This window comes from Strigops habroptila, chromosome 5 (genome assembly GCF_004027225.2).
Source record: "Strigops habroptila isolate Jane chromosome 5, bStrHab1.2.pri, whole genome shotgun sequence".
NCBI lineage: Eukaryota > Metazoa > Chordata > Aves > Psittaciformes > Psittacidae > Strigops > Strigops habroptila.
Genome location: NC_044281.2, coordinates 19,711,690 through 19,732,481, shown reverse-complemented (window position 1 = coordinate 19,732,481; position 20,792 = coordinate 19,711,690). Strand labels below are relative to the sequence as shown.

General features: G+C 50.0%; 2 protein-coding genes across 7 annotated transcripts in view; both read left to right on the top strand.

The window, feature by feature from the left end:
- METAP1D (methionyl aminopeptidase type 1D, mitochondrial) overlaps window positions 1-10,242 on the top strand; it is a 48,635-nt gene extending 38,393 nt beyond the window's left edge. For 2 of the 6 annotated variants that reach the window (XM_030487186.1, XM_030487187.1), the window contains 4 exons: window positions 8,077-8,240; window positions 8,797-8,844; window positions 9,728-9,806; window positions 9,949-10,233. In XM_030487186.1, the coding sequence (XP_030343046.1) occupies window positions 8,077-8,240; window positions 8,797-8,844; window positions 9,728-9,806; window positions 9,949-10,027 (370 nt within the window). In that variant the 3' untranslated portion in view covers window positions 10,028-10,233. Of the gene's footprint in view, window positions 1-8,076; window positions 8,241-8,796; window positions 8,845-9,727; window positions 9,807-9,840 lie in introns of all 6 variants that reach the window. The other 4 variants (XM_030487188.1, XM_030487191.1, XM_030487190.1 and 1 more) reach the window with 4 other exon arrangements.
- Window positions 10,243-12,276: 2,034 nt separating this feature from the next.
- On the top strand, window positions 12,277-17,107 carry DLX1 (distal-less homeobox 1). Its single transcript, XM_030487192.1, has 3 exons — window positions 12,277-14,296; window positions 14,814-15,013; window positions 15,378-17,107. The coding sequence occupies exons 1-3, from the start codon at window positions 13,984-13,986 to the stop codon at window positions 15,630-15,632; spliced, it is 768 nt and encodes a 255-aa protein (XP_030343052.1). The 5' UTR covers window positions 12,277-13,983; the 3' UTR covers window positions 15,633-17,107.
- Window positions 17,108-20,792: the final 3,685 nt, after the last annotated feature.

The window sequence follows — 20,792 nt, the reverse complement described above, 5'->3', positions numbered from 1 at the left end:
ATGCAGTCATGACTCTTCTTCTGCTGGCAGTTTTGAATAAAAATACAGCTTAGTTTTTTGAAGGTAACTATGAATTATTTTAAAATGTTTGCCAAAAAAAAATACAGAGATATATCGTATACATTTCATTAAGCAATACTTCTCTGGACTATTAATGGTCCCAACATGCTATTGAATACGTTCTGATTACTTAAAAGCTGCAAGGCTTAGTCACCTTGAAAGGATGCTGCTTTTTTTTCTTTGTAAATCTCCAAATACTTTAAGGAAAAAAGAGAACGGCAAAATATCAGTTAGATGTATTTATAGCTTTAAAAATATTGTAACAGAGTCTGAATCAAACTTTAGTAAAACCTCTTTGGGTTATATCTGAGAAGCTTTTATTGAAGACTTTGTATAAAATTGTGTTTTTGACAGTTTTAAATTATAGGCTAACTAGCCTGGAGAAAAAGGATAGTGTCTTTCTGTTCTTTCATAGGAAATGTTGAATCAGACCCCTACTGGGAAAAGAAATTTAATGCATATCTCACTATCTTACTGTCCATGAATATAATAGAAGTGAATTCAAAATGTAGTTTTATTTTTGCAAATGGGATGAGTTGATAGATGCACCTCATATTTTTGAACACCTAGGGTTCAACAAATTTACTGGTGGTGCTCTTGCATTTTAACAAAATTTATTCTTGAGTAGAAGGGGGCACAGAACACTGGATTCTTATTCAAGCATTCTATCGAGCTCTGCATTCATGGCTGTGTCTAAAGGGCATGTCAGCCTTTGATTCTCTCTGAGAGGTAATTATCCTTTTCCTGTCACGGAACAACAAATGATAGCTAACTACAGAGGCACATTTGCAGTAGTCACATTCATCAACTGCAGAAAAAAAATTCAATTTAATTGTGCAACACAGCTGCACATAGGCTTTTTGAGCATTTCTGTTGTTCTCCCTGTCTTGCTATTCCTCCCTCCAGATCTATTTTTTAAACTTTTTTTCTGGTTATTTTTTTCCCCTTTTTTGTCTCTTCTTCCATTTTTACTCTCTGTACTTTCTTGTTAAAGTAATTTTCCTTTGTGGCTCTCATTCTTTTTTCCCCATTGAAGGCTATGAATGTAGAAAATTATCACAATTACTCATATAATTGAGCCTCTTTGTAGCAAGTGCAACTCCAGTAGCCTTTCTCCATCATGAAAATGGTTTCATTATAGGGTTTTTCATATTCTCTGACACCATCTACACAGAGGAACAGGCGTGCAGATGAGATGTACTAGGAACAGGGTAGATCAGTAAGGTCACAGTAGGAATAATTAGCTCTGCTATGGAAAGAGCATCTAGGCCTTTTACTGCTACATAAATGTACTGTCCGTGGCTTTTAGTCACAAAAAAACTTACTAACAAATGGAGCTCCCGCCTACTACTTTGAAAAAAAGATTTGTATCAACACTACAATTTTCCATCATTAAGACTAATAACACAGAGCCTAGTATACATCAAGGGGAATAAAAAGAAAAATCTCACATTCAAGTGGCGGCTGGGTGCTGACCTTTGTTCGCTTTTTTTGTGTTCAACTTAACTCTTTACAAAAAAGAGCCACACGCCACACCAACATGCAGGTGAACTCCAGCTAGTGCTAGCAAAGCATGGCATTCAATTGGAAAATCTGATAAATCTCCATGCAGGATAATGCATTTCATTACAGATTCACTACATTAATTCTAGCTGTATTAAAAAAAAAAAAAAAAAAAAAAAAAAAAAAAAAAAAAAAATAAAAAGGAGGAAGAAATAAAAAGAACAGAATTGAATGTGACATTGGATTTTTGCTGTGTTGGTACAGAGGTCAGTTTACATGCAAAGTGTAAATATGTATAGTCAGCGCCCCCTTTGAAAAGCAGATTAATCAAAGCTAGTAGCTGTTCAAAACTATATATGAAATAGCAGGTCATTAACTTTATTTCTCAAGATTTTATCGTGTTGGTGATTTAAATGTGCTGATTTGTTTAGAACTACTTTAACACTGCCTCTGCTGAAAGATTGCCTTGGTTTGATGAAGCTGTGTGTTTCTGGTTATTTGTCATTCAACATTTGCATGCAGACATATATAATACATACATACGTACAAATCTGAAGCTTTGAAAGAGTGAGATACCATAAATACCTGAGAATAGGCACCTACCTACGAGCTGAAAACGTTTAGGCCCGTCACAATGCAAATGTGTCTCGGTTTCTTTCATCAGTATTTCTATAAAGGTGCTCAAGTGATATGCAGAACATATCTTACACACAAATAATCAGAATATTTCCTTTCTACAATAGATTTCCAAGTAATTATATTGCAGAGATAAGTTTGCATTCAGTATTGTAACATAGTCTTTGTTGTGGAAGCTCGATAGCTGACACTGTGTGTTTCATGGATTCCTTCTCCCATGAGCTACAAGTTGCAAATAAAAGATTGCATGGATGCGCAAGTTACTTTGCTTAGAAAAATCTGAATCTTTGCTGACCTGTTCTTATTGAAGGTGGTGGCAAAACTGTCAGCCAGCTCTGCTGGAAACAGAATTGGGCCCTGTGTTCCATTTTCTTCTACCGTTTCTGACATTTCTCTTTCAGACAGAAACAAATCTAGTTTGAAATCTTCTTTTTAGACAGTCAGTTTAGGTACATGGAAGTGTTGTGAGTGTAGAGAGCTAAAAAATATAAACGTGATATTATTAAAGAAACCAATTTCCAACTCCTAGGAAAAAATAGTAGTGATGAAAGTGTTAATAAATGGTTTAAAATGTTTAACTCATAAGTATATGTTTTGATATTAATTTAGAACAATATAAAGCAGATTTAAAAAAAAAATCTGTTTCTATCAGATTATGCACATTTAAACAATAAGTGGCTCAGGCAAAATAAGTCATTTTAATGTCATCTGTGATAGATTTTCCTTGACAGCTACTGTAAATTACAATTACACTGCTTCTCTCTGCACTTGAAAGTAAGCATTGCAATAAATTATCTTTTATTTCAATCCATCATGTCTGCTTTCAGAAACAGAGAACCTCAAATAAAAGTTCAGCACTATTGTAAGAAAAATACAGTAATTTGTGTTCCAGTTTGAAACTAAAATGTACCTTTCTTTCAAAAAACAATTGTTGGCTTTCAAAAATATTACTAATTATACCTCAACATTTATTGTCATTATAGGGAATCCCTGAACTTGTGCATTCCCTCAGTCTAATATTACTGTTTAAGAGAAAAATACTTTAATATTTTCCCAGTAGAATTTTGTAATTTCTCAAATTAGATAATATGGTACCATTCAAAGTAGGTATTTTTATCATGAGGAAATCTCATTTAGGCTGATGCTGTTTTCAAGAATTAAAAAAGAAAGGAAAAAAAAAGAAAGCAAATATGCCATTCAGTGGTCATTTTGCTAACAATATATCTAAGAAAAACATGATTACTTCTAATTAAAAAAATAAAATACCTAGATAAGAAAATAATTATCATAGGTCTCATCTCATTCAGTGTTTCCCAAGTGTGTTCCCAAGTGCCCAAAAGTGTAAGACAGATTTGTTTGGCAACTTCAGCCATTCACGTCATGCTGCTCTCTCTGCAAGACTGTTTTATCCCTGGAGAGAGAAGCTGGCACTGTAGGACAAGCATCCCTAGCTGGGAATCAGTTCACCAGGATGTTCAACCCGGGTAGCAAAGCAGTCTGTGCCATCTTGTCTGATCAGCAAAATTCTTCCCTTATGCTGTCAAATTGCCCAAAGTGGTTTCTGTCAATGCTAAAAAGAGGATTTGTTTCACTTTGTTTCTTGTGAGGGCTTAGAATACTGTACCAGACTTGCCTTGAGGAAAATTACAGAATTTGGTAAAAAGAAAAGAAAATGTCCCCCTCAAAAAAAAAAAAAAAAAAAATTAAAAAAAAAAATTAAAAAAAAAGAAAATTTCAGTCCTAAGACTGAATGTATGTTTTTCCCTCTGGAGCTGGGATGCCTGTTATCCTGTAGATGCTCCGAGAGGCTATCTGCACAGGGCCAGCCCCCTAAGGAAATTCTTTCAACCTGCTTTTCAGCTTCTTAGCGGGAGGGATTTATCACCCAAGAGCTCCTTTCAGAGGAGGCTGCAGAGTATCAGGGAGAGCTTTGTAGGAGTCAGTCCTGCCTGTTGCGGCTTTGTGGCAATTTCTCTGTTGGGCTGCTGGCAGGACAGCAATGCATGTCTCCACACTCATTCCTCCCTTTGGAGAATTACCTGTTGTCTGGCAACTTGGGAAGAGAATGCTCAGGAGGGAACTGACACCCAACTCTCCTGTCTCTGTCCATTCTCAGAAGCATGATACCACCCTATGAAAGGCTCTGCCTGTGGGTTTAGGTGGACAGCCTGGCCCTCAGTCATGTTCCTTTACCAGCTTGTCTGCTGCCAGTCCGTCCCAATGCCAGATATTTTGCCTGGCTTTGCCATCAGCAGAAGAGGAGCAGCACGGCAGGTACTCTTGACTCCACAGCCACTGGGCTGGAACACATGGCAGCAAAACATAAAATCAAGTACTGGGCTCATTACATGATTATGCTTTTAATCCTGCCCAATTCACCTCTGCTCAGGCGTGCAACATGGCTCAAAGAATAAACCGTGTGATGGTAAATGTGTCAGTGGATATTTTTAACAATGATTATTCTGAAGACCCTTTTTTCCTCCTTGATGCTGTCGGTGTGGCATGGTTCTGCTGCCCAGCCTTTGCTCTGGAAGTGATTCAGCGGCCAAGGGGGACTGGCAGACTGGCACATCCACGCAGTGGTGTAGCTCTCCTTTCCCACGGCAGATGCCAGGCAGCCCAGCTCAGCCATGCCGACTCCTGCCTCCACCTTCGCTGCTTTCCCACTTGCAGTCAGGACTCCTCTGGCTGCCTGATCTTATGCTGCCTGTCTGCAAGGAGCAGCACATGGAGCTGGGACCACAATCTTGTGAGCCTCCCTTCCAGGGAGAGCTGGAAAGAAAGGCCACTGCTGGCAGATCCCGAGCTGAGCAGTGAAACAGTGAAACCAAAATGTTAAGCTTTTGTCGGCAGCAAATGGCAGAACTTGTGCAAAAATGATCCACTCCACAGCATCTTGATTTTTAATCAGATTCCACAGCCTGGGAATCCTGGAGGCTGGAGAGGCTGACCAAGATTAACAGTTCAATTCACTCTTCTCAGAACTGTTTCACAGTCCTGACTGCCAGCATTTACAGCCGACATGTACATTTACAGGATTGCTTTTGCAAGTTGTAGCTGGAGTTGGTAGCTTTGGGTTTTTATGAAAGCTGGGTGTTTTACTGTAACTCCACAAGGATGAATGAGCTCACTAGGATTTTTAAATACTCCAAAGTAAAGCTAGTAGTTGTGGAGTGAAATTCCCCATAAGGTGCTTCTGAAGCACATGCAGATGCTAAAGCCAGATTGAATGTGGCTGAGTTTCATACCTGCAGCTTATTTTCTCCACAGGTTTTCTGTGTGTCACTTCAGGTTCATTGACCACGTTGCATTTTATGTAAAGAATACCCAGGCTCTCTATGTAGACATTATTAAGTGGGAAGGAGGAGGGGCATGGACGTCTGTCAATGCCAATGTCAAAGCCCTGTGAGCTCCAAGATCCCTTATTTTGATCACAGACAGCAACCACTGAAGTATTGGTGCCAACAGAGTTGTTTTCAAGCTGTCTGGCAAGAAAGTGGCAGAATTCGCTGTTGAAATGCACGAGAACCACTTCTTTCACCATGCGAGGACAGGATGCTGTCTTAACACTGCCTTCTGTGTACCTCGGTGCTCGTGCGCCCGGTGCTCAGCACGCAGCTGCCGCTGCCACTGCCACCCTCCTCAGCATCAGCTGAGTGCTGGGGCGAGAGCTTCCCCTGCCCACAAAAGAGTATGTAGCCGTGATGCTCAGAAGAATAGCTGCACAGAAAAGAGCTTTCTGTCTTGCTGAAGAAGATGGGTATTTCTGGGGGGAAAATCCTGTAATAATACAAAACATCTCAAAAAACAGCCATGCTCTTTCAGTGGTCGGGCATGCCATGTAAGGACATCAGCAAAGCTGAGTAGTCAGTGGGATTGTTTGTCCTCTTGGAAAAAGGCTTGCAGAAGAAGGTGAAAGAAAAGCTTATCACATGTTGCATGGATGGCTTCTCCCATCTCTCTTCAGAGAATTGCTTCACCCATATGGGAATCATTATGTGCATTGCTCTGGGCTTGGTCACCGGAGACCATCAGTTTCATTCTGTGTATGTTTCTGAGTAATCTGGCTTTCTAACTCCATTCCCTGTGCTTCTTCCTTGGCCTTAGCCAGCAGGCCAAGTCTCTGACCCAGATGTGGGCAATGTGTTTGAAAGGCAGGGGAGAAAGTTTTCCATCTCTAAGTAGGACTTTCTGCTGCATAAACCTTCATTACTTTTTTTCCATATAAATGATGTATAAACTAAAAGCCTGGACTTTTAATACAACCAAATGAAGCCAAACTTCTTGCCAATACTTAGGAGTTTTGGGGCAGCTGAAATTGACATTCCATTCTTCTCTAGGGTTAATGAATGAAATGTGATGAGTCTTTGTAGCAGGGCAATGGGTGGGTAAAAGCTAATATACAAATCCTGTTAAAATGTGCTCTTAAGGTCTGAACACTGCAGCATTATTAACCATTGACCCGACTCCTCTCTCATTGCCATTTTGCTGTGGTGGAGCACCATGTCCCTCAATTGCAGTGGCATTAAATTCTGGGACGGTGACCCACAGGCAGTGGAGGCAGCACTGCAGGGTCTGTGAAGCCTGATGTGCAAAGGGATTACTGCATACGGCAAGCTGAGGCCACTTTGCACCTGAGTAAGAGCCTCCCTGTGGGGTGTAACATACTTTAATTTCTGTGAGAGCTTACACTTTTATTTGAGTTTCTTAACCTTTCTGCTTTTCCACCTGTAGTCAAACTCTGAGAAAGCATGTTAGGGTTAAATATAGGCAAACCTGAAGTTTTTTAAGTGCCTACCTTGATTTAAAACAAACAAATGAAGCTTTTAATGTAGGTGAAATCTTTCAGGCTAAGTGCCTTCCTGTCTTGCTCCTGTTCGATTTTAGAAATAGTATGGGGATCAAATGCAGGGACAGGGATAGCTTCCTTGTCACTTCTAATCCACCTCCAGGTCCCCCCAAACCTCTGCACATTTCTGTTTGAATGTGGCAGCCTTCCTGGCTGAGCCCTTAAGTCACCTCTTCCACCACTGCTTGAGTCTGCAGAGCCTGAAAGTGAAGCCTGCAGACAAGGGGATAGCCCAGCAGTCAGAGGACACCCCACATACCTTTTTCAGGGATTAGGATAGGAATTTGCTTTCCGGACGGGGCAGGGATCAGTGCCTAACCATGGTACTGCAGGCAGCTCTCAGAGATACTCCTCCCTGAGGCAGGCCCTGGAGGACAGGACAGATCTCCCAGGCAGAACTGATAAACTATGACTCTTTGGTTTTGCTACTGTGGTGATGAGTTCATTATCAGGAATAGATTTGCTGGAGTTTCAATATGTTTTGGTACTGAATGTTTGCAGTATTCTAAAAAGGAAGAAGTAGGGCTCTTAACTCTCCCTGTTGGCAGCAGGAACTTCTTTTCCTGCAGAAAAGCCAGTGCAGGCAGTGAGTACACAACCCAGCATGGGCTCTGCACATGAGAAGTGCTCGGCAGAGGCAGAGGCTGTGGTTTGGTGGTATGCTGGAGCCTCAGCTGCGTGACTTGGCTGCCATTTAGCTGTCCCAGGTTAAAATGAGTTCCCAATGTGCTTGTGGAAAAGGTTACCCACCACCAGACAGGGACATGACATGCTGCAGTCTTGCTTAGACAGCAGGATGGGCACGGGAGCTACCAACCTCTGCTGGCAGGCATGTTCACTCTGAAACCTAACAGTGGCTCACCGGTGGTAGCTCCGATGGCTGCTGTCTTTTGGAGCGGGCAAAAAGTGGTGACCTGGCACTGGGGCGATGCCACTGCTGGTGCCAGTGTGGCAGCAGGGCCTGGGGCTGGCTGGTGGAGGTGGTGGTCAGGCCACACTCCCTCATGGTGTCCTCTTTGCCCCTGCAGCTCTGTGGCGCGGCAGGGCGGCTTCCAGGTCTGCCCCTTCTTCGTCGGCCACGGCATCGGGTCGTACTTCCATGGGCACCCCGAGGTGTGGCACCACGGTAAGCGGCCCTGCCACCCCCTGCACTCACTCCGCCGCCGGCGATGGAACAGCTTCGGAGGAGAGGGTAAAATGAGCAGAGCCCCGCTCCTCACCCGGGCACACTGCCGATCCCGGCGGGGCTCCCGGGGCAGGGATTTCCACGCTAGGTACTGGCGGGCAGACCCTGCCTCCTTTTCTGGGAGTCGCGCGGGTATTTTTGAGGACAAATCACTCGTTTAACGGAGTCGTCGGGGCAGCAGGGCCCCGCGGACCGCCTCTGACCCCCGCTCCGGGCAGCAGCCACCGTGTTCCGCGGCCCCACACCCCCATACCCTTGCACCCCTCCCCGTGTCCCCGCACCCCGCCCGCGCCCGAACCACGCCGGCAAAGTTTGTTACGGGGCAAAGGAAAATCTCGGCCGAAAAGTTGAAGCCCCGGACCCGGCCTGGACGGAGCCGCCGTCGGGGCGGTCCCACTGCAGCCGGGGTGGGATCGCTTTCGGTGGATGCTGCGGTTCATAGCGGGGACCGGCGTGTGCGGTACCTGCGAGCCAAAAAAGGGGGTTAAACCGAGTGCTGGTTGCGTTTATTAGAAAGAAAAAACCCCAACAGTCATAACCGCGGTTTTATTTTGTTTTGTAGCCAATGACAGCGATTTGCTAATGGAAGAGGGAATGGCGTTCACAATAGGTTAGTAACTCTCTGCTACGGGTTTCTTTAAAAAAAGCATACACAGAGCAGCCCAGATCCAGACCGTTTCTTTATTGGGATATCGAAATATGCGTGCAGATAGGGGCATGTCGGCGACACTGACCTCTTAGGAAGCAGAAGATTAAAATACCAATTTTTTTAAAATGCATTAAGGAACGGATTGGGTGAAATAGCTTCCAAACTACAAGATTTAGAAAATTAAGTATTTATTATAAATCCTCCTAAATGTCCTTTTGGACGCGTATTTTTGGCAAGGCAGAGGCTCTGCCGCCCCCCTTGGGCTGTGGGGGATGGGAAGGGTGGGAAGGATGGGTCGGATGGGACCGTGTCCCCGCAGCCGCGCTGTACTGGGGAGTAGCAGCCCGCGGTAGCTCCTACTCGCCCGCTGCCCGGCGGGGCTGCGGCTGGGCTCGGGGGCCGCGGGCTGAGCCAGCGAGGTACCAATCACGGAGAGCCGCCGGGGAAAAGCCCTCTCTCGCACCGTGTGGCTAAATGGCAATTAGAAGGAAATAAGAAAATTGTTGTTTTGCTGATTTAATGAACATTTTAAGCCTGTTTAAAAAATTCACATATTTAAAACTATCTGCTGTTTATAAGTGTGGTTGGTGCTTTGGTTATTATCCACGGGGTCTTAATTAAAGCTTGATTAAAATTCCCCACTTTTACAAAAGAGGAATGGGCAACTTCCTACCTTGATATTTCATCTTCCTCTTTAGTTCACATTTTAGTGTTGCAAGGAGTGCCAGGCCAGGGCAGCAGGACCTGTGCAAAAGGGGAGCTACCTGTTGGGACCCCCCTTTTCTTCTTTGCTTCACACTCTACACAACTAACTTTAGAATACATCTTGTTTTTCTTGCTGCAGAGCCAATAATAATGGAAGGATCCCCTGAATTTAAGATTTTGAAGGATAAATGGACTGCAATTTCTGTAGACAATAAAAGGTGCCTGATTTTATTTTTTTGATCTTTCCTAAAGCTGTAGAACTGATCACTGACGGCCAAAAAAACCCCACCAAAACCGGGTGAGTGTTATGGGCATGGTGGACGCGTTTGTCCCCTAATAACTAGTAAATGTGCATTTCAGATCAGCGCAGTTTGAACATACCATTGTGATTACCTCAGAGGGAGCAGAAATACTCTCTAAACTGGTGGAAGAAGCCTAAAGATGGAGCAAGGAGTGGAGGGACTCACTGTGCTTCTGGGATTTCCAGTTTCACTCGGGACAGAGAGGAGAGTTCTGTAATTTCTGCAGAACTCACAGCAGAGGACAGAAAAAGCAGCTGGAGAGGCTGGCTCTGGATGTAGTCCTTTCTGTGTGTTACCTGGTGAGGATTTAATAAAGTCCCTTGGCTTGTTTGTGACCCTGGAAGCAGCCATACACAGCCTGCAAGTGCAAAGGGTTTGGGTTTTTTGGGGTGAGGGGCAGAGAACGGGTCCCCTCTCTTCTAAATCCTGTGTGGGACAAACATGTATCAGATGACACTGTCTCTGTGCAGCTGAGAGGACAGGGGAACATAGGATTTTCCCTTTATAGCTAAGATACAGGGTCAATTTGTCTCACTGTGATTGGCACAGTGCTGTTTCCCAGGCTGTCACTTCTGCAGTTCCTTGGGTGGAAAAAAGTTTCCCGAGGGTGGCAGGCAGAGGCAGCCGCTGCTTCCCCCACAGCCTTCCCAGCAGCAGCCCTCTCCCCTCCTTCCTGCCTCGGCTAATTTCTCTTTGCACAGCACAAAGGAAAAAGTGATTAAAAATGAGATGCGAAGCGCGCTTCTCTGGAGATCAATAATTGCCCTGCTTGAAGAATTAGCCGGTTTGGGGTAATCACTGCTCTGCGGTGCCCACGTTAGTTAAGGGAGAGGCACTCCGCAGTGAAAGCGTTTAACAGAAACAGAGGAGTTTGCGGTCTGGAGGTTGAGCCCCGGCTCCTTGCTGGAGTTTGGAGCTGATGCTCCTCATGAGCTGCTGGTCCCACTCGGTCCTGCCCCGGGCTTGTGGGCGGGGGGGGGGGTGTCGTTTACAATTAGCCGGTTGCTGACCACCCCGTCGCGCCAGACGGGTCTGGCCTTGATATTGAGAGGCTACCGGAACAGGACCCGGTCCTGTGAAATGCGGGGTAGCTTTGGAGATCAGTAAGGGACATCCAGAAGTGCCCCAGATCCGCGGCAGCAGCGGTGCGGTTTTGGTACAAATAACTTGCCCTTAATTGTAGGCAGATGCGGTCCTGTGCCGAGATTGCCACATGCAGGCGGACCGGGGCTGCTCTGCACCGAGTCCCTCGGTGGTTCAGGCAAGAAGTAAGCCCCTTTCTTACAGCTTTACGCTGCTGTTTGTTTTCACTCGAGTACAGCGAGCTGTCAGCTCTAATAGTTCCTAACAGCATCTTTTCAAAAAGCAGGACCCCACCAGAACACGGCTAACACCGCGGGGCAGCCGCTCAGCTCCGTCCTCCCCGAGAGGAGCTTGGAAGGCCTTAAAACCTGTAAAAACAAACGATGCGGCCAACAAGTTTACAAATACACAGAGGTTAAACAGCGCGCTGCGGCCGCGGGAGGCGAGGGACCCCCAGCGCTGCCCGACGGACGGGGACGGGGGTATTTTACTTTCTGACACCCTGGGGCGCTGGGAGCAGCTGGGGGTCCCGCGCGTCCCGCGGACACTCCAGGAGTACTTCCCGGGGTAGGTTGGCGCTCCGGAAGCCCTTGGATGGCACCGGAGGTGCTGAGCTTCCCCGGTTCCCTATCGCGGCGTGGGGTGAGGCAGGAACGGGGCAGCCGGGGGCAGGGAACCCCCCCGCAGCCCGGCGTAAGGGGACTGCTGGCAGCTCCTGGAAGACCCTGTTTGCTTTGAACCCGTCAGTAACTGACGGGATTGCGGGTTCTACCGGCCGCGGCGGAGCGGTGGCAGCCAGGCGCTGGCATTGATGGCGCACGTTTGTAATCCTAATTATGAATGAGACTGAAGGGATGCCTCAGCTACGCGGGGACAGCCGGCGCCTTTCACAAGCCCTTCACACAGGAGGCCTTGCGGGCAAGCACGGCGGGAGCCCCGACGGGGCGGTCGCCCCCGACGGGTCGGGGCGTCTCACGGCCCCTCCGCGCCCGCCGAAGCCGGCGTTGCACGGAGGACGGGTGTGAGCAGAGCCGCGCCGTCCGGTCCGCGGGGTTTTGGCGGGGCCGGCGGATTGTGGTTCGCCCCGGGACTTGCCAGCTCCCGGATAACTGGAGGAGGTGGCGGCAGACCCGGCGCGCACGGAGCAGCCTCCCCTCCCCGCAGCCGCCGGGCCCGAGGCCGGTGGAGGCGCCGGAGCTGCCGGGGCGCCCCGTCCCCCCTCGGAGAACGCGCAGACCCGCCGCGGGTGGTCACTTACATGGCCGGGAGGCAGAGCCGGCTGCCGGAGGGGTCCGTGTAGGGACACACCGCTACCGCCCCTTCCCGCTCCGAGCCGCGGCCGCTTTGTGAGAATGAACTTTGCATCGCAAGCGGGGGAAAAGAAAAAAAAAGGAAACAAAAGGAGGGGGAGAGGAAGTAAAAGAGGCGTTAGGAAATGGGCAATTAAACCGACAGAGCGCTAATGAAAGGGGGGAAAAAAAAAAAACAGGAGCGGAGGGGCTCGGTCTTGTCGGGTTTAGCGCAGCCCTGAGACGGTTGCTTCAAGGGCCGGCGCTGCCCGGTGGAGCCCGAGCTCGGTGTGCGGGCGCTGCCAGGATGTCCCAGCCCCGGTGGCGGTGGAAGGCAGGCCGGGACTGCCGCCTCGAGCGGCATGAGCTCCGCGATTTGTTTTGAATGTTCCCTTTTATTGGTGTTCTCCGTTTGCCAAAACGCGCTTGATTACATAGATGCGGTGCCGTGATAACTGCGCACCCTAGACAGCCTAGGTGTAACCGGGAAAGTTCAGCCCAGGCCAGATCAAATCCCAGGCTGTTTAATGCTGGAAGGCTGCATGTTGCTATTAGTGTTAAATATATGGCTAATTATGCGTATGAAAATTAAACATCAGTGTTATGCTAATGGGGCCGCCTTCAGCTGTGGATCAGAGCACTTGAGACTAGCATTTAATCAAATGAATCAGTAACTAATACATCTGCACGTGTGAACTTTCACAAGATCATTTTCCTGTTACAGTCACACCGCTGAATTATGAAAGAAATAATTATCAACACTTTCTAATTATCTAACAAAGTAATTTGGGATTCATCGTGGGCTTTCTGGGGAGGATCTCCCAAGTCCCACCTCATTTACCGCTCGCGCACGCGGAAGTTTTCATTTTAAGCTCAAATGCGCCGTTTGGCCGGTCAGGGCGATTTTTGTTTCCTTGGATTTTTTATCTTTTTTTTCCCTTTAAGGACAATAACGGCAACAACCGGGCTGCGCTCAGCGGGGGCGGAAAGCCCCTGCGCGCCCGCGGAGCCTGCGCGGCCGGGCAGGAAAGGGGCTGACCGCTTTGTCTGCGGGTCCCGCACGGTGGGCCCGCAGCCCGCCGGGGCCGGCGGAGCGCGGCTGCCGTTCTCTCCGCGCCGCCTGCGCCGTGAGGGGCGGAGGAGAAGGGCAGAGGGCGGCACGCTGCCTCCTGCCGACCTCCGGCTGGGCGCCGTCAGCCACCGCCGGCGGGAACGGGCGGCCCGCGGTGGGAACGGGGAGCCCAAGTGGCTCCGGTCGCGGGGCCGGCCGGGGAGCGGGGCCGGGGAGCCGTCGTAGCGGAGGCCGCCGAGCGGAGCCGAGCCGAGCCGAGGCGAGGCGAGCCGGCGGTACCGTCGGGGCGTGCGGCCGGCACGCGGGGACGCGCGGCGCTGGCATCCCGGCTCTCCGTGCTCACCGGGGTCCGGGCGAGCCCCGAGCGCCTTGGACCAATCCAAAGCGATTATGCAAGACGGCGGACCAATCAGCTCCGCCAGCTCATGAATATTCATAGGCTTGGCTGAGTCAAAGCTTTTAGGCGAGTTTGTGTAGATCTACAGCATCATGCTTAGACTTTTCAAAGAGACAAACTCCATTTTCTTATGAATGGAAAGTGAAAAACCCTGTTCCGCTTAAATTGGGTTCTTTCCTGTCCTGAGAAACACAACAGACCCCAAAAAGGCAAGCTGAAGAGAGAACACACACACAGACCAAGCGACAAGAAATGACCATGACTACCATGCCAGAGAGTCTAAATAGCCCCGTCTCAGGGAAGGCTGTCTTTATGGAGTTTGGGCCGCCCAGCCAGCAAATGTCTCCTTCTCCCATGTCCCACGGACACTATTCCATGCACTGTTTACACTCCGCGGGCCACTCTCAGCCTGACAGCTCGTACAGCACAGCTTCGTCCTTCTCCCGACCGCTGGGCTACCCCTATGTGAACTCGGTCAGCAGCCACTCCAGCAACCCCTACATCAGTTCAGTGCAGTCCTACCCCAACAGCTCCAGCCTGACTCAGACCCGGTTAGAGGAGACAGGTAGGTGCACTCGGCTTTGGGGAGGGGGGGCAGGAGGGGAGGGAAGGCAAAGAGGGAGGGAGTGTGCTCGTATATTTAAAAAAAAAAAAAATCTATCGGGGGGGGGAAATGAAATTAAATTACAAAATGTTAGTGAGGAGAGGCTGAGGATCACAGGGGAGCAGTACACAGAGCACACAATGCCTGGCTGGAAAAGAAATCAACCCAGATGTGCACGTATTAGTCTTCGTAATTATTTATTGCGTAGCGCTATAAACAATGTATGCAATTAAGGGTAATTAAACCTAAACTGCAGCCTGTAAAAATAGCAAACTTTCTCTGGGAAGAAGCCTGGGCTGCCATAATCGCCCGGAGCCTTTGTTAGCGTTACTCGAGCTTCACTTTTCTTCTTTCTCATTATTGTTGTTGTTGATGTTGCTGCTGTTATTGTTACTATTGCTGCTGCTGCTACTGCTATTATTACTATTGCTGCCATTATTATTATTATTATTTATTCTGCATCGCTTGTTGTTTGTAGGGGCCGAATCCGAGAAAAGCACTGTGGTAGAAGGAGGGGAAGTTCGCTTTAATGGGAAAGGGAAAAAAATCCGCAAACCCAGGACTATTTATTCCAGTTTGCAGCTACAGGCTTTGAACAGGAGGTTCCAGCAAACTCAGTACCTGGCTCTGCCCGAAAGAGCCGAGCTCGCAGCATCTCTGGGACTCACCCAGACCCAGGTATAGCTCCGATAGTGATGGCCCCTCTCCCGTGTCCTCTCCCTGTCCCCACGCGTGATGCAGACGGGTCACAACAGGGCCCGACTCGACGCCCGCCCCGACGCGGAGGAGCAGACGGTGCCGCAAAGGCCCCCGCGGGGCCTCCCCGGCACCGGCTGCTCCTCCGCTACGGGGCGGGCGGGAGGGTCTTACCGGGTGGTTTAGCATCACGAAATGGCAACGGGCACAGCAGCCACCGGGGAATAAGGGAGAGAACCCGGGGGGCCGCCGGGCGCAGGGTCCGTTGGACCCCGGCAGGGAAGGGGGTGGAGGGATGCTGGACCATACCGAGGGATGCTGAGCCCTGGCCCATTCCCGTTCGCAGGTGAAGATTTGGTTTCAGAACAAGCGCTCCAAATTCAAGAAGCTGATGAAGCAAGGAGGGGCCGCCCTGGAGAGCAGCGCCTTGACCAACGGCAGGGCTCTCTCCGGCAGCTCACCACCAGTGCCCCCGGTGTGGAATACCACCTCCGCCTCCGGTAAGGCCTCATCGGGGACCCCGGGCACCTACATCCCCAGCTACACGTCGTGGTATCCTTCGGCCCACCAAGAAGCTATGCAGCAGCCGCAGCTGATGTGATTATAAACGCGTTTTCCCCTGCCGCAAGCACCATCGGCCCCGAAAAGAATCAAAATCATTACGGAAAAAAATAATTTAAAAAAATTTAAAATAGAGAGAAATTAAGAAAAAAATAAAAGGAAAGGGGGGAAAATGAGGAAAAAAAAAAATAACAGGGAGAAAGAGAGAGAGGACAAAACCACAAAGGAAACCCAAGCGAACAACCAAGCAGGAGGTCTCTTGCCCGTCCAGCCGCCGGGACGCTGCCCCGCAGCCCGGTGCGGGAGCGCACAGCTGCGATGCGGCCGGTTCCCAGCGCTGACAGCTGCCGGGCGGCCCCGGGCACCGACCGCGCACCAGCCCGGGAGCACCGCGAGCGGCGGCCGCGGCTTTGTGGGACAATCGGAAAAAGATGTTTGGGGGGAGGGGGGGAAGCCCTCTCCTCTGTCCTGTCTGTCTGTCTGTGTCTGTTGAAATGTAGGTCATTTATTTGCTACTCCGATCTGACGGTCTCTTCAATTGCAAGAGGGGAGGAAGTTGTACAATGTCCAGAGCTTCTTTCCCTCGAAGTTTTCTGTACCTTTCACTCTCCATCTGTATATTTTTTGTTGTTGTTAAAAGGGGAAGACAGGGGTTTTATTTATTGATTTAAATTACCACTATGAGAGCGCCAGAAACAAACTCAGCTCGCTGAGTGCACTGCTCGGACGGACGCACTGTTTACTTCAAACAAAACCACACTCGGCCCCCGGCCCCCCCCCCAACCCCAATAAACCACCTCGAAAGAAGGCGCGATTTTTAACTTTTACAATAACTTTTCTACTTCGCTGTTGTGGAGGGGTTGGCGCCCAGTGATTTGCATCTCTCGCGTATTTAACAAAGGGAATACGTGCGCGTTGTTTGGTGCTCGGAAGTGGAGCCGCAGCAGCTGCCGAGCGCGGTGCCGATGTGAAGCAAGGCGCGGAGGACGGAACGAGAGCCCCGAGGGAGGCGACGGCGGGGGGGGGGGGGGGCTGGTGTCCCGCTGGGCGGGCGGGCGCACCCGCGCAGCTCCGCGCAGCCCCGGCCAGGCTTCTCCGCGCAAAGATGGCCCGAAGTCTAAATGCACAAACCGACGTGCAGGAGCTACTCGCTGTACATATTTTATTCATTATTATTATTATTAATATTATTATTATGTAAACATGTTGCACAAATTTAGCCTTTTTTTAATTATTATTATTATTTCTGTTCCTTTTCGTGTGGCTGTAAAACATGATGCTTTGTGTACTGAGATCTTGACATTTTACTTGTGAAACTCGGAAGATGTGATAAACTGAGCTCGGCTGTGTTTAGTGTTCTATATGTCAAAGTTTAGTTTTATATTAAGAATGTTAACTTATTGCTTTGTATTTGGGGAAGGAAAGAAAACAAAAACAAAACCGAAAACCACACAAATCTTTGTACATAAGTTATAAAGTTTCTTTGAGACAGTAAAATTATGGTTTGGAAAAAGAGACACGCGTGCTCCCTGTGTGGTGGCCCGGGCCAGGCTCCGCGCTCCGCGGCGGGACGGCAGTGGCCATAACCGGGAGGCGAGGCGGGGGAAGGGGGCGGCCGCCCCGGGCCGCGCAGCCGGTCCCCGAGTGTGCCCGGTCGGGCCCAGCCAGCCGACGGCGACCGTCGCGATGGGCCGCGGGACCCTCCGCGGAGGAGCCGGGAACAGCTCCTGGGCCGGGAGGCGGGCGCGGGCGGGACGGGACGACCACAGCACAGGCTGCGACAGCAGGGCCGCTCATCCTCTCGGCAGCGGAGCCGCCCCGGTGCCGCCGCGGGTACCCCAGCGCCGGGCTCAGCCATGCCTGCTCCCCGGGCCCAGCCCGCAGCCGCTACTGGGGGTGAAGCGCTGCGGAGCGAAGCGGGAGCCGGTCGCGGTCCAGCGCGCAGGTTCCGCGGAGTGTGTAACCCGGCGAGGGCAACCCACGCCCGCCCTGAATCCCGCACCCGCTGCCCAGGGCGCGGAGCCGGCACGCGGCCGATGCGAGGCAGCGCAGCATCCTCTCGGGCGCGCAAATGCGGCGCGGCGGCCAGAGGAGTTTCGGCAGCGAAAACACTTCCCGGGGCTGCATTTCCTGCGATGCCACGGCCCCAGCCCGGTACCGAGCACCCCGCAGCCCCGAGCGGAGCGGGAGCGGCTCCGCGGCCCCGCCGTGCACCAGGGACCCGCGCAGCTTCCGCGGCGTCTGCAGCCAGAGACCGAGCGGCTTTGACCGGACAGGAACGGGGTGGTCAAGCAGCTCGGAGCGCTTTAAAGATATATTGGCTTTCCCTAATTCAATAACGTCTTGCTAACAGTTCAAATAGAGAAATTATTAGTTTTCTCTCAGCGAGGCGGTCTTGAGTTAGAGGCTATTATAATTGTACATTTGAAAATGTTAATCTCAATACAGGCCTAATTAATTCTGCCTTGTTGCTGACAAGTAGTTCATCAAATATCTGATTCGAAGATTTTCATAATGAGGATATTAATTAAACTATGAATAATCCAAAGGTGCTTATATTGAAACAATACCTCATTACAATGATTAAGTCCTGATTTCGAATATTATACCTTTAACAATTGTCACCCCGCAAACAAAACCCTACGGATGAGCCTGTAAATGGCAAAATGTAATTTTGGGATATATTTTTTCCTTGTTGGGGAGAAAAAAAAAAGTGCCCCTCATTTTCAAACACTTCTGAAATAGGTTACACACAGCTTAATGATGATCAAAATGACTCTTTTTTGCAAAAAAAGACCCCAAAGTGCGCGTACAGCTGCAAACCCAAGAGGGTCAGCATCATTTCACTGTATTCTCTTCTTGATTACAAGCCGAGCCCATCAAACACAACATAATTACAGTAATTTCAGGTTTATTTATTCTAATGCAGTTTCCCCATCTCTCTGGTAATTATGAGCAATTTTTTCGCCCAGGGAATCTTTTTGCATTAACAAAAGAGATAACGCACTGAAAGCCAAATTTGCTGTGCATTGAGAAAAGCGAAGGAAAAAAAAAACATAAAATAGGTGCGAGCTGCCATCTCTGCAATTCTCCTATATTGGAGCTCTGCAAATTGCTTGCAGGTGTATGGAGCAGAGCTGTCAATAGGAAGGGGCTTCCAAATTAGCAAATGCACAATGTTGAAGTAATGAAGACAGACTTAGCAAAATTGCCAAACAACAGATACCTCTTTAATATCTTCCACCCAAAAAGAAAAAGGAAAAAGAAAAAAAATCCCCTTGGAGTGTCCCTGCGAACCCCCTTGAATGGCTGGGGATGTTGTACATGTGTCAATCTAATTGCAGAGCACAGAGCGGCCCCTGAAACTAGAGGGGGGAAAAAAAATCAAATATCAGAGCCCGAGCCCTCCTGCGTTCGGAGTCTGCTCCCTTCGTTTGACAGAGAGGGACAAGAAATCCCCGCCACCGCCCGCTCCGCTCCTCTCTGCTCCGCTCCCCCGCCGCCGCACGCCTGCCCCGCTCCCGCCGGTGAAAAAGTGCCATGTGCCCCCCCCGGCGCCGGTGCCCCCCCGTCCCTGCCCACCGCCCGGCTCCTGCCTGGGAACCGGGCAGTAACGCTCTCCTTCGCAAGGAACGGCCAAACGTACACCGCGGAACCACCACCGAAAACGATCGCGGCGGGGCGGCGGCAGCCCCCGGCCCCGCGGAAGCCCCGGGCGGCGAATGTCCCCGCTCCGCCCCGGCGCCGCTCTGCCCGCGCCGCGCTCCGCGGCTCGGCGCTGCTCCGGGCGCGGCATCCCCGACGCCCGGCCCGGCGCCCCGCTCCCTCCCCTCGCCCCGGCGCCGCCGGCGGGAAGTTTTGCGGGAGCCGGGGCCGGCGGAGCCGGTGCCAGTTGGTTTACCCCCTCTTCCGCGGCCCGCGCGGGGCACCCGTCCACGTCGCGTCCCGTGCGCTCCCTCGCGTACCCCCTGTGTCGCCCCCCTTACCTGCCGCCTCAGTCCCTGAGGCTCTGGGCACAAGTCTTTGCTTTACAACACACCAAAGGACCGAACGCGGCTTTTTGCTACGAAAGTTACAGGAGCGAGAGAGTGTGAGAGAGGCAGGGGGAGAGGATCGGGGAGGGAGAAAGAAAGGGGAGAGAAAGGAAAAGAGAGAAGGGGAAAAAAAAAAAAAAAAGAAGAAGCCGATCACAATAATAATATCCTGAGAGTGCAAATGTGGATCGAGATCCCCCAGAGATGCACATGCCTCTGAGAGAGCGCAGCAGCCTTTTTGCAGCTCTGCTCTTGCAGAATATGACTGAAATTTTCTGCTATATAGCCTCTGTCTTTATAGCTGATGAAAAAAATTGCAGATTATTAGCATAAATGTTTACTCTTCATTACGCTGATGACATTGTGCACTCGAGATCTTGGTAATCTTTGGGAAAATTATGAGTAATTTTTAAAAATTTTAAAGCAGCAGCAGTTACCATGCAATTCAGGCTAATTCTGCGTAGGCTCCGAACGGATATAATTATCGAGGAGTCAAGATGTTATGCTAAAAACTATGCATTGATATTCCCATTTATTATGTACATACAACTTTGACAATGTTGATGCTTGAAATAGCAGGAAATTGTCTTGCGCAAAAATTACAGTCCATATTAGGACATGTGAAATTGCGAAGAATTATATAGTAATTGCAGGCTTTCAGATGGGAGAGCCAGAATGCTCAAACTAGTGCAAATGTGGATAAAATTACAGATCAGAGCAAAAATTAGGGAAAAAAGGGGTCTGGGATTTTTCAAGTTGGCTATAGGATTCCGGAAGTGTCTAATGCCACATGATTGCTGCAGCTTTAGGGGAGACATTCATGCCTCAAATAACTCCTTTTGCCAGAGCCGCTTTAATTTAATTTCTCGTGCTTTTTCTTTTCACCGGGCAAATGAGTAAATTGCCTACCCACGGCACAAGCCCGGCCGGCCCCGCCCGTGAGCCGGGAGGCACCGGGTGCCCCTCGCCCGGTGGCTGCCGGCCCGGCCCCCCCCCCGGCCAGGGCTGCCCGCGGAGCCCTCGCTTACCCCGGTCGCCCCCCGGGACCGGCCCCCCTCAGCCGCCCGTGTCTGGGGCCGGGCCCGACGGGGGGGGGAGAGGAGGGCGGTGGCCCTGGGACGTGGGGCGGAATCGGCCCAGTCTCACCCGCCCCCAACCCTTCCTGG

What these genes read in the sequence shown, in the direction of transcription:
- DLX1 (XM_030487192.1), top strand. Translation starts at nt 13,984, where the DNA reads ATGACCATGACTACCATGCCAGAGAGTCTAAATAGCCCCGTCTCAGGG. An exon ending in GACCCGGTTAGAGGAGACAG is followed by an intron (nt 14,297 to 14,813) that starts GTAGGTGCACTC and finishes TGTTGTTTGTAG; the next exon opens with GGGCCGAATCCGAGAAAAGC. An exon ending in TGGGACTCACCCAGACCCAG is followed by an intron (nt 15,014 to 15,377) that starts GTATAGCTCCGA and finishes TCCCGTTCGCAG; the next exon opens with GTGAAGATTTGGTTTCAGAA.